The 13,318-nt window shown below is 38.0% G+C and overlaps 1 protein-coding gene across 1 annotated transcript; it reads left to right on the top strand.

Moving 5' to 3' along the window:
- The first annotated feature begins 4,037 nt into the window (after positions 1-4,037).
- On the top strand, positions 4,038-12,989 carry LOC148721216 (uncharacterized). Its single transcript, XM_088734764.1, has 10 exons — positions 4,038-4,237; positions 7,787-8,098; positions 8,629-8,778; positions 9,105-9,227; positions 9,573-9,695; positions 10,161-10,283; positions 10,640-10,762; positions 10,980-11,102; positions 11,521-11,811; positions 12,292-12,989. Exons 1-10 carry the CDS (start codon positions 4,174-4,176, stop codon positions 12,405-12,407), a joined length of 1,548 nt encoding a protein of 515 aa, XP_088590890.1. The 5' UTR covers positions 4,038-4,173; the 3' UTR covers positions 12,408-12,989.
- The last annotated feature ends 329 nt before the right edge of the window (positions 12,990-13,318 follow it).

Below are 13,318 nucleotides of genomic sequence, written 5' to 3'. Positions count from 1 at the left end.
TAGAAGATGACTCGCCAGGGGAACCTCGACGGTCAGTAAGAACACGAAAAGCACCAGTCAGATATGGTTATGACGAATACGCAGACACGGCAACTCACCGCGTACACCATGTGGCCTATCATCTTTCTGGGATTGATGAACCTACATCTATACAAGAAGCAAGATCAGGTGATCACGCTGCAGAGTGGAAAGTCGCGACGGATTCAGAATACAATTCGCTGATTGAAAACAAGACATGGAGGTTGGTTGAATTACCTCCAGGTCGAAAAGCTGTTGGGTGCAAATGGGTGTTTAAACTGAAACACTCCTGTGACGGTACAGTGGAACGATTCAAAGCACGCCTACTGGCCAAGGGCTATACCCAGAAATATGGTATTGACTATGATGAAACTTTTTCGCCTGTCGTTCGTTTCTCTTCAATACGTTGTCTGCTAGCATTTGCAGTTCAGAATGATTTGCTGATTCACCAGATGGACGTAGAAAAAGCCTTTCTCAACGGTAAACTTGATGAAGAAATCTACATGCAGCAGCCGGAAGGATACGTGAAACCTGGGGAGGAGCATCTGGTATGCAAGCTAGAGAAATCGCTGTATGGTTTAAAGCAGTCTTCCCGTTGTTGGAACAAAGTTCTTCGGGAGTGCATTGAAAAGATTGGTTTTATTCAAGCCTCTGCAGATCCCTGCGTATTTATCAGAAAGAATGCACTGACTATTATTGGGGTCCACGATGATGATCATTGATGATCTGATGATTCTAGCAAGAAACATCACGGAGATGAGAAGTGTCAAGGACAGTCTAAAGCTGCAGTTTAAGATGAAAGATATGGGAGAGCTGCATTACTATGTCGGGGTCTGTATCGTTCAAGATGTGAAAAATAAGCAAGTCTTCCTTCATCAAGGACACTATGTCGAAAAGATGCTCGAGAAGTTTGGGCAAACAGAAGCAACACCGGTGTCTACACCTACTGATTTGAACGTCAAGCTGCAAAAGGAAGATGGTTTTAGCAGACCAGTTGATGTGACCTCGTATCAATCGATTGTAGGAAGTCTACTTTATGCTGCGATCGCAACTCGTCCAGACATCGCCCAAGCAGTGGGAGTTGTGTCGAAGTTCTGTGCCAATCCGACACAAACTCATTTAACAGCAACAAAGCGAGTCCTCAGGTATCTGAAAGCAACTGCATATCTCGGATTGAGTTACAAGAAATCTGCTGATGGAAATTTGATTGGTTACTCAGATGCAGATTGGGCGGGTGATATGGATGACCGTCATTCTACCTCAGGAAACGTGTTCTCACTGGCGTGTGGGGCAGTAAGTTGGCTAAGCAAAAAGCAGGCTACCGTCGCATTGTCGACAGCAGAAGCAGAGAATGTAGCACTCAGTACGGCAACTCAGGAAGCAATCTGGCTTCGAAGATTATTGGCAGACATGGGAGAACCCCCAGAGGGACCAACTGAAATATATGAAGACAACCAAGGGGCTATTTCGATGGCTAAAAATCCCGTGGGCCATGCCAGGACAAAACACATCGATATACGTTACCACTTCGTTCGCGAAAGAGTACAAGACGGAGCGATCACCTTGAAATACATTGGCACGGACGACATGGTTGCTGACATCCTTACGAAACCTTTGCCTAAGCATCGCTTTGAGAAACTTGTTACTAAGCTAGGCATGAAGACTGTCATATAAGCAACGTCAAAAGTGGGAGTGTTGTTATTATGCATATTATGTTTGCCGTTGTTATTTTAAATTTGAAATATTTCACAGGAATAGTTAATTTGATCTATGATTGGTCCAGGTGTGTCTTTTCCTTTTGTTATTCAAAATTTATTTTTTAGGAATTAGCATATATATAATAGTGTATTCTGTTTTCTCTCTCTGTTGTTGTAACCGTTTATTTGGACGTGATCGGAATAAAAGAAGCAGAAGTTTGTTTTAAACGTGCAAAAATCTTTATTTTTTATCTGCTGATAACGAGTGATAGCTTGTGAATCATCTTGTACTTCCTTCACTCTCTTATTATTCAGAAACGGAAGCTGAAAGGGTGCTGAGGTGAATGGTGAGGGGGGAGGGGGGGGGGGCGTTAGTCACGCCCTGATGTACGAATGACACTAACCCACATCATTGAAAATTTGGCCTCACCAAACAATCAAGAATATCTCTGATAATTTCCTCGCTAGAAACAACGCCAAAAACTCGGAACATCGACGTGTTTTGGTAAAAACGGTCATCTTAATTTTACGCTCAGGTGAGGGCGGACGAGGAGTGTGTAAATAGATGGTAAAAAGTGTTATTAATTGCCTTATATTTTGCTCTCGGACGGACATGATGGAGCCAGAATATAAAAAAAAAACACATGTATTTTGTTTCTTCGTTAATTGAAATCAGTCGAAGGTCATTAATATACACTGCAGAAGTACGGTCGAGTTTCACCAACCAACTAGTTCCCAGAGAAACTAATTAACTTGTGACAACGAATGAGCACTTCATAATTAAACAGGAGGTGGTGTATTTGAACAAAAATTAAACTTCAGCTGTCTCGTGTGCAAATTTGAAAAAACTCATACTGATAGCTGTTCGCTAGAATTATAACGAGCGTTATTCCTGAGAACATGCTCTGTGTATTTTACTGCTTCGTTCTCGCCGTTTTGGCTTCCCTGATACCAAAAGGACAAGGCGAGATTTTCCTATCGTTATATATGTCCTATCAGATCGGTCTAGGAAGTCTTTTGAGTTTACTAAACATCAAGTTACTTTTTAATTTCCTTTTTCGACGTAACCAAGTCTTGAAAGTCATTTTGCAACACATTTTTTGAAAATGAAAAGATTTCAAACAAACAAAATTTTCGGGAACATGATTTTTGGAGAAGCCAACATTAGAAGAAAAAAAACTGACTCCACGAGGAAGTCCGTAAACCGAGTTTTAATTTCGACTTTTCGATTACGCATAATATATGAAATGACTTCTGGAAGACTGTCTTCGCATTTAGAAAAAATTTTGAGAGGTTTACTTGAGCCCAACTGAAATGGTTCGGCAGGATGAAATTAAAAATTTACACAGCAGCGAAAATCGTCAAGCGACGCAATTTGGTCTTTATTCATCACAAAAAGAGAAATAACGTACGTTTCGTTATCTGATGTAAGAAAGCCTGTTTGTTCGAGGACTTTGTGTATTTTTGTGAGCTGGTAGATGAAAGGAATTGGTCATTAAAGATCTACCACAGAAAGAATTTTTCAAATTAGCTAGAGGGACACTTTCACTTCAATCAACCTAAAAAGGTGATTTTCGACAGAAACATTTGTTGACAAAGAGTTTTGTGTAATCATGACGGAGACTGATGACAATATAATAGAGTCAATGAGCCCTTTAGGGTGTTTTATAGTGCGCGGCCAAGTTTCACACTGCACGTGATCCCTGAGATCACGTGACTTACAACCCACTTATCATAACACAAACAGAAGCCTTGTAGTTTTAGAAATTTGAATTGATTTTACCTATCGTTTTTAGTAGGTCTTTTACGAGAGTTCTTACAAATTCAATTTTTTATCTGCTGATACTGAGTGTTAGCTTGCGAATAACCTCCCACCCCCCTTTACGCTCCCATGAATTAAAAAACGGAAACTGAAAGGGTGCTGAGGGTGAGGGGGGAGGAGGGGGAGGGCGTTAGTCACGATTGTACGAATGACACTAACCCACATGAACATTTGGCCTCACCAAACAATCAAGGATATCTTTGATAATTTCCTCGTTAGAATCAATGCCAAAAATTCGAAACATCAACGTGTTTTGGTTAAAGCGGTCATCTTAATTTTACACTCAAGTGAGGGTGGACGAGGAGCGTGTAAACAGTTGATAAAATTAAAATTGCCTCATACGTTGCTCTCGGACAGACACGATGGAGCCAGAATAGAAAAAATGCATCTATTATCTTCCTTCATTAATTGAAATTGAAGGCCGTTAATGTGCACTACATAAGTACGATCGAGTTTCACCAACCATCTAGTTCCCAGAGAAACGAATTAACTTGTGACAACGAATGAGCACGTCATAATTAAACAGGAGGTGGTGTATTTAAACAAAAATTCAACTTCAGCTGTCTCGTGTGCAAAGTTGAAAAAACTCACAATAGACAGTTCGCTAAAATTATAAAGAGCGTTATTTCTGGCAACATGCTCTTTGTATTCTACTGCTTCGTTCTCACGGTTTTGGCTTCCCTGATACCAGAAGGACAAGGTGAGATTTTCCTATCTTTATATATGTCTTAACAGATAGTCTAAGAAGTCTTTCAAAGTTTACTAAACATCGAATTACTTTTTAATTTCCTTTTTCGCCATAAACAAGTCTTGAAAGTCATTTTGCAACACACTTTTTGAAAATGAAGCGAGTACAAACACAATTTTTTGGGAACATGATTTTTGGAGTAGCCAATAGTAGAAGGAAAAAACTGACTCTACGAAGAAGTCCGTGAACCGAGTTTTAATTTCGACTCATCGATCACGCATAATATATGCGATGACTTCTGGCAGACTGTCTTGGCACTGAAAAATTTTTGAGAGGTTTACTTGAGCCCAACTGAAATGGTTCGGCAGGACCAAATTAAAAATTTACACAGCAGCGAAAATCGTCAAGCGACGCAATTTAGTCTTTTTATTCATCACAAAAAGAGAAATAACGTACGTTTCGTTATCTAATGTAAGAAAGCCCGGCTGTTTGGCGCAATTTAACGTTAAGTTGATCTAAAGGCTGATAAAGCACAGATCGAGGACTTTCTGTATTTTTGTGAGCTGGTAGATGAAAGGAATTGGTCATTAAAGATCTTAGCCTACCACAGAAAGAATTTTTCAAATTAGCTAGAGGGACACTTTCACTTCACTCAACCTAAACAGGTGATTTTCGACAAAAAAGTTTGTTGATTAAGAGTTTTGTGTGATCATATCGGAGACTCATGACAATAGAGTCAATGAGCCCCTTAGGTGTTTTATAGTGCGCGGCCCAGTACGATTGTGTGATAATGAAGATATTTCCCCAAACTCGCAACAAATTAAACGAATGACCGCCTTTGTATTCCAAGGTAAGATCGAAAATTTTTAAACAGTTGCGTCGGAACATCTTCTTCATCTTAAAATATCTCATATTTGGAACTTAAATATGATCTTCACATATAGGATTTTCATATGTTCACAAATATTGATTTTCAACTTAGATGGAAATAAAATATATTTGATTATACTCCAGAACACAAGTTGATGGTTTTGTAGGCAAAAATCTTTAAACAGGTGGACTCTAGATTTATCAAAAACGATTATTGTTCAGTTTACCTAGTTTAAGCTGGTAACAGGAATATTTGTCGGTATTAGAATTAGAGTGGACAAGTTTTATGATAATCAGAAAAGATTATGGCGTCATGCGATATGATTTACAACATAAGTTCCAAATAGGTTCTTGAGGAAGGAAAGAAAGCTTGGTGAAACTTCTGTTTGATGGAAAACCATGGACATATTCACCACTGAGGATGAGTTTTTGAAGAGGAATTAATCATTAATTGATGCAGACATGCTTTTTTGTCTGCGAACTCCACAATCAACACTTAACTTTGAGTCCGCGTTTTCACTTAGTGAGTAAATTTTGACAAAAAAGCAAACTTGTTGTTACAGCTCAGCCTGCCATCAACATCGATCAGGATATTTTAGTGATCCATCAAAAAATTAAATTTTGGTAAACAGAAGTTGAAGAGCATAGTGTGAAAATGCCAACTTTACCCTTTGTTCGGTAAAAGAATATTATATCCTAAAAATAGATAAACTTAAGTGACCTTTAGGGGCATAAAATAAATTTTACATTTCTTTTGGGAATTTTTGGATTTTTTGACCAGAATGCCCCCTTAAGATACGTATGACAAGGCATAGCTCTGGCTTTTTATGTCTTTGCTCAAAGTGAAAAACTGATTTTACCACAAGAAAGAAAAAAGAAAACACAACAGAACAAAAAATGCAACTACTCCAAAATATATTTTATCCCTTGTTTAAAACGGACCAATGGACATTTGCCTGAGGGTGATGGCAGCAAATCTAATGCGTTCAGTAGTTTTAACTTGGCACCACTGAAGAGATCACATGCCAGTTATTACAAACGATCATGTATAATTTCCCGCATAAATGGTTCGTTTTCTATCTACTAAGTAAGGATTATTTACCAACGTGATCTTCAATTGAGCCCTGACAGTAGGATTGAATTCACTTTGCAAAAAAACACCATGTAGGGATGATTATCTTCCACGCTATTCAATTCTCTAGTCTTTGTTAGGTTGGGTGCATTAGTTTTTGAAAAAAGAATATGGGTCGCAGGGGGCATTAATTAGCCTATTTCGCTCCACAAAAAATTTTTTCATAACAAAAGGCAATCTTGTAGATAGTTATTATTACGAAAAATGTCTGATTGAGAAAAACGCTTGAGGTTATCAATCAATGTTTATTTAGGAAAAACATGTCCTCAATTTAGCACATACAGAAGCCCACAATATCCTTTCGGCAGATTATTTCAGCTTTCACAAAAGCCGTTGTCCAAGCAATGTTTAAAATATGAAAACTGAATATTTAAACGTTGTTTCGCCTTAAAGATGTTTAGATTACGTCCAAACACCGACTAGAGAAGACTAGCGAGTTAGACCCCTTCATGGGTAACACCCTCACACTCTGTTTACCAGACTACTACGCCAGAAACACTGAAAGGAGTACACCCATCGACGTAATATACCGCCTCGACAAATTCGGCATCCTAGGCATCGATAAAACCTTTCAAGAGGAAAACTGGAAGCCGTTACATGCGACAGCCTTTTTGCCAATTCCAAACTTTAAAGGATCCCTTCCAACCACAATACCCTGCGCGCCCAAACAGAAAAAATAATTAAGAAATAACTAGTCAAATAGAAAGAACAATAAATTTGGAACGCGATTGAGGAAATTCAAGACCTCAGTGAGGCAAATGTACTCGGATGAACGAGGATTTCTTTCCACTTCACGACTTGTCCAATACCGGATGGCAGAGAAAATGGCGGATTTCACATATCGCGCGCGCAATGTATTGTGGTTGGAAGGGATCCTTTAACTATTATTACAAAACTCTGTTGTTCTGTTTTAAGGTAGGTTGAATCATTTATGGGAATAAATTAATTAAACGCCCAGTGATCTTACTCAATACTAATTCTTTGTCTTGAAGTAATGCCATTGCGAACCAAAAAAGAGGGATGCTTTTGAAACTGTGGGCCTTTAAAACAACGCCAAAACCTGAAAAGGTTAAAAACAGACTCAGTGCACAGCCGAAAACTACGCAAGTTTTCTTTTTATGATTAATTCTTACGTTTTTAATGTTTCCCAAATCAAGTTGGCCATAAGTTTGACTTTCCAGACCTTTAAAAGCAGCATAAATTTGCCAAATTCTAGCTCATAATTTCTCAAAACTCTGTTCATATCCTATCACGGTGCTTTTCCCTGCGCCCCATTTCACAAATTTCGAATGTAAATTTCTTTTCACTGACACAGAACTGCCAGTAAAATGAGATAATTTTCTTCATAATTTATCTTGAAGGCTGATTGAAAAAAAATTTTTCTTTTGTTTCTTTGTTTTTTTTTTTTAGTTATGTCTTTTAAAAAAGAGGATTACAGAAGGGGAGGCAGGGGGAGATCCTGTTGCTCTAACTATCCATTGTTCTTAGTCAGTCTTAATATAAAAGTTCGTATATTGATGTCGTAATACCCAGATCAACCAATGATTTTCGTTTTTCAGGAAAAATGCGGTGGATATTTCGCTATTTTCTTGTCTGCGTTTCGTTCACCAACCTTGTGATCGCTGAGGATCAATGCAGGACAGAAATTAACATTCGTGGCATGGCTCTCAGAGGTTTCGTTTTCAAGAGAATGTCGGTGGCAGCTCCTCATATCTGTGATATTTTATGTGAAAGGGAGATTACTTGCCAAGGCTATAATTTCAACAGAAAAGAACAGATCTGTGAATTAAACAACCGCACAAAGGAAGCAAGACCTGAGAATTTCCAGTCAGACCCAGCATGGTTTTATATTCGCCGCTTAAACGGAAGAGGTAAGTACTCGGCCAAGAACATTAATTACATGTAAACAATAATCATCAATACTTTGTACATATTCTCGACTCTGCAAACAGCCCGCGTCTTTTAATCTCCCGCGCTCAGCGATATTAATTTCGGTATCATCTCTTAATCATAATGATGAAATAATCTACTTCTTTGCCTTTTCTTCGTAGTTTAACTTTTAGTTAACTTCTTACACAAAACAGCTTTGATGCATATGTAAAATATTTCCAACAATTATTGATAGATTTATTTATTTAAAATGTCACAGGAAGCTCAGGGTCAGGGAAGATGAAAACAAAAACAACTGAAACCTCTAAACAGAGTGAAAAAAGTGAGGAGGTCCTGCCTCACAAGAGAAGGGCGCTTCACAAAGCGTTTGATTGAATACGATCAAATGGAGAAATTTAAGTGAAGAAATTCAAATAAATGGGTCGCACTCTAGTTATCTCGTGCTTTGAACTCTCCCTTTTCGACTTGTGCACCATTTGTACAACATTTTTGAAACTTTTACCCATACCAGCTCCCTTGGGTTCGATTCCGGAGTTACCGGCACGTTCATGCCAGGAAATAAAAGCAAGCGAAGGGAAAGCCATTGCAAGCAACAAATACTGGCTGGATCCATCTGGCACTGGGAAGGCAGTTCTGGTTTACTGTGATATGTATTTGGAAGGTAAAGTATAACCGAATTGTCTATTCTTGTCCTTGGTTGCTTCAAAATATAAAATCGCACCAGCCCTTAAAACAAAGCATTACGCAGTTTTGGTTCTGTATCCAAAAAAATACCCAAAAGGGCAAAAATACGCACAAAAAGACAAACGTTGACTAAACCACATTTTGATTTAACTTTTAAGGTAAGCATTGTGTATTTTGTTTAGAAACAATAGAATCCTGTTATGTTATATGGCAGTGATTGTCAATTTAGCCGTACAAGATAAGGTTATTTCTCTACTAAAGTAAATGTATATGAGATTTTTTTCTGTTTCACTCAACAACTAGATCATGATGAATGCATCAGTGGAAACAATATTTGTGACGTCAATGCATATTGTACCAACACCGTGGGTTCCTATTTCTGTACTTGCAAGGAGGGACGCACTGGCAATGGACGATCGTGTTCAGGTATATCGCCATTGACTTAGACCAAGTTCCTACAAATATCATCATGGCTTATGGTGTTACGTTGGCTTTTTGAGAGAGCAGTCAACTGACTTTTTAAACTGAGTTACATTCATTCGCTGAGAGAGGAGGGGAGAGGTGTCCATTGGTACAAATGAGCAGAAGTGGTGCAATTATTCGTGAAGCAATCCAGGAAATGCAGGTTAAAAAAATTTCCTCATTCGCAGGTAAAGCTGGGGGGAGAACGGGGTGGTTCCCATGTGGCAAGTTTATTCCTACTCAAGTGTAAGTAAGATTTGACATATAAATAAGGTATCATATAATATTGATTCTTGTCTGTCGATTCAGATACCGACGAATGTACTCACGGAAATCACGACTGTGATGTAAATGCTGAATGTAACAATACCCTGGGATCTTACAACTGCACGTGTAAACATGGATTTCATGGAAATGGCACACACTGTACAGGTTAGTAGTTGTTGTCGCGTTCTCAGCGCAGTGTTCAACCAAACACGAAGACTATGCAAATCAATGTGTTTATTTATCTTCGGTGTCGAATGGTGAAACTACATGGAAATAAAATACAGAAAACGATGAAACGGAAATAGAAGACAGAAAATACGATAAGGGAAAACAATAAGATAACAGAAAGATAAAAACTTACATGGATGGTGCTGCGATGAGTGATAAACTGATAAATAATGTGGTAGTAAAGTAAACTCTGCCGAAACTAAAGACGCAACACACGAGCTCTGAACCGAACGGGCCTGAGAAAGTAAACTGACCGAGTGGGTTCCAGGGCTCACTGACAAAAAAGGGGCAAAACTTGTGACAGTTGTATTATATTGAAACTGTGTCCTTCACATTTATTACCTGAGAGGGCTCAGTTCAAAAATGTTTCTCTTTTACATGTTATTCTTTTTCGTTTTCAAGATACCGACGAGCGTATTGATGGAACACACGACTGTGATGTTAATGCTGAGTGTAACAATACCTTTGGATCTTACAACTGCTCGTGCAAAGATGGATTTCAAGGAAATGGAACGATCTGCACAGGTGACTTTTTTATATTTTTATTATCTGAGGGGACTCAAAAAGGTCTCATCTACATGATATTATTTTTCGTGTTATAGACACCAACTAATATCATAGGAAAACGCATTAACTGTCTCGTGAATTAATTTTCACTATTGCTCAAATAGTGCTTTACTGCGAAGGATCGTTCACATATACGTCTCATAACCGCAGTTCATACATATGTTTCATATGTTTGTTGTAGTTTACAATATGGGAAAAATATTTACGACAAGATTATTTCAAAATCATTTTAAAGATAATAATAATATATATCAGATAATAAAAATATAAGACGGAGTATTTTAGAAACTGTGATATGAACCTTGTCGTTTTAGACATGGACGAATGTGCTAACAGAATGCACAACTGTGATGTGAATGCTGAGTGTAACAATACTCTGGGATCTTACAGCTGCACGTGTAAAGATGGGTTTCATGGAAATGGAACTAACTGCAATGGTAAGTATTTCTCAGATTTACTATGTTAATGTTTTCTTAAAATTTTAAGATCAATACGTTAGACAGATCTAGAGAGGAGCAGATTTCACTCAAAACCTGAAAACGTACATTGATGAATAGATACAGATCAGTATGAAAATGCCTCACACGGCTATGAAACACACTTGGGGCAAGAAGGAAGCTTTTCAAAGTAATATTTCACACTTTGTTGCTTTAGATATAGACGAATGTGCTAGCGGAACACACATCTGTGATGTAAATGCTGAGTGTAATAACACCTTAGGTTTTTACAACTGCACATGTAAATATGGATTTGATGGAAATGGAACTAACTGCAATGGTAAGTATTTCTTAGGTATACAATGTTCATTTTTTTCTGAACGTTCCAAGATCAAAAAGTTTCAAGTGTTTAGACTAAGAGGAGACGATTTCATACGAAACTTGAGAACGTATTCTGAAAAATACGGATGCAGACAAGTGTGAAGTGTAGCACACGGCCAACCATCTAAGGACGGTTTCTATGGAAACGACACAAATCTTTGTGGTATCGACTGAAAAATTTTTTTCATCATTTCCATGATCGAATGTCCCGTTTTATATTGAATGTAAGGTTAGCAAATACTAACGCGAAACAGCTAAACGTGAAAACATTGGTGGAACAAATAATACTTTCTGTGCTCAAGAGCGGCTGAGAATTCCTAGATTGCTTCTTGAAGATATTATTCTTTACGGTGTCTCCTTTTTCTTCTTTGTTGCAGTGAAAGTGTGGCCAATTATCATTTGTGAAAGCAATAGTAACCGAATCAGGTGTGAAAACGAGAGAAAGATCGACATAGTGTATGCGAATTACGGAAGATTGGACCGAGGCACATGCATCCATGCAATAATGTCGAACACAAACTGTCGCTCTAAGAACTCTCTTTCCATCGTGCAGACAAAATGCAACGGAAAAGTGAGCTGTGAGCTGGTTGCGGAAAGTTCAGAGTTTGGTGGCGACCCATGTGGCGGAACATTTAAATATCTGGAAGTCAAATACAAGTGCGTGTTAAGTAAGTTGGAAACATAAATTATCAGTATACTGTGTGCAAGGAGGAAAGGCAAATTTCACTCAAAGTAGGGAACAAAATAGATGTGGGATACTGATACAGAGCTGCTTACAAGAACAAATGAATTTTATACTTCATGGGTTGAAATTTGCCTGAAGAACGTGAAAAAACGAATAACAACAATTTTAGTTTTATTTGTTACGACTATGGCTATTTTAGCGACAAATTGGTTTTGCTTGTAGGCCAGCTTAATGTAAATACTGCGTCACAGCTGATTAGACTTTGGCTAAAAAAATATCACCTATTGATATCTGGCGAGAAATTAGGACTAGCAGGTATTTTATGAGGAAACTATCGTGAAAACAGTCTACATTCTAGCGTATTTCGATTATTACATGTCTAAGAGTGCTTTTCAATTGACAGTGATGGTTCATCATGCAACTCTTTGTTTTGTTTATTTTATTTAATTTTTTTTTTCATCAGCTCAAAAGAAAGATCGATTTACAGATTTCAAACGGCCAGTTAGACCCCATGTCTTTGTTTTTCCGGAATTCGGGCCGACTATATGTTCTCGCGTATTTTTGGTGTCAATGGCGTAAGTTGAAAATTATTCCCGAAATTTAAAAGATTATTTTATTTTCGATTCGCATGGTGTCCTTCGCTTACTATTATCAGAGTCCGCCGTTTGTGAATATTTTTGTTTTTGTTTCACGATTTCCAGTCGATTGGAAAGTGTTCGGCTTCACCTCTAGCGGTATCCTGAGAAAATGGAACACTGGCCAAGAATAGATACCAACTTGTAGAAGTGGCCACTGTTTGGTGTTTTTTTCCCATTTTGAGACTCAGTCGGTTCTGTTTCTAACTCCATCATTCAGGGTACAAGAGCGGTTATATATGCCAAGGTGATGGCACGTTCAAGTTTACGCAAAACTTTATTTACTTGCTAGATTCTAATATTTCTGTCAACTTCTAGAATAATTTTCAGGAGGGTCTCGTGCGTTTTGACTTGAAATGCCGTAGAACGCTGTAATCATCATCTAGGAAGAACGTTCATCCCTGATAACAACGAGAAATTAATGCATGTAAACTTAAAAAGAACTGATACTTGCTTATAATTTTAATTATGGTAACATGTTGCAAACTAAAGTTTGTTAAAATCAATAAATTAGCTCTTAGTTCTTGAGAGTTGTTGGTTGTTGTTGTTGTTTTCCTTTGTGTCAGAGCTCTGATTATAACAGATGGTGGAGGACCGAGCTAAGACTGTCACTGACGTCATCGACAGTCGAAACTCGAAGTTTAGATCTAACTTCAAACAACAGCCACCATTGACCATTAGAATTTAAGAAGGAGAAAAACGTAATATATACCCCTGATTTGTTCCCGAGAATCCCAAACTGTAGGGTACATACATGTCTAAGACGTGTTAGTAGTTTGTCTACAATTTGCCATGAGATTTGCGATCAGCTGAAAATTTTCCAACACCATCAAAACAGCACCATACTTCACAGAG

This window comes from Stylophora pistillata, chromosome 10 (genome assembly GCF_964205215.1).
Source record: "Stylophora pistillata chromosome 10, jaStyPist1.2, whole genome shotgun sequence".
In the NCBI taxonomy this organism is placed as follows: Eukaryota; Metazoa; Cnidaria; class Anthozoa; order Scleractinia; family Pocilloporidae; genus Stylophora; species Stylophora pistillata.
This window is presented reverse-complemented; position numbering and strand designations above follow the sequence as displayed.

What these genes read in the sequence shown, in the direction of transcription:
- LOC148721216 (XM_088734764.1), top strand. Translation starts at nt 4,174, where the DNA reads ATGCTCTTTGTATTCTACTGCTTCGTTCTCACGGTTTTGGCTTCCCTG. An exon ending in AAATGGAACTAACTGCAATG is followed by an intron (nt 10,763 to 10,979) that starts GTAAGTATTTCT and finishes TTGTTGCTTTAG; the next exon opens with ATATAGACGAATGTGCTAGC. An exon ending in AAATGGAACTAACTGCAATG is followed by an intron (nt 11,103 to 11,520) that starts GTAAGTATTTCT and finishes TCTTTGTTGCAG; the next exon opens with TGAAAGTGTGGCCAATTATC.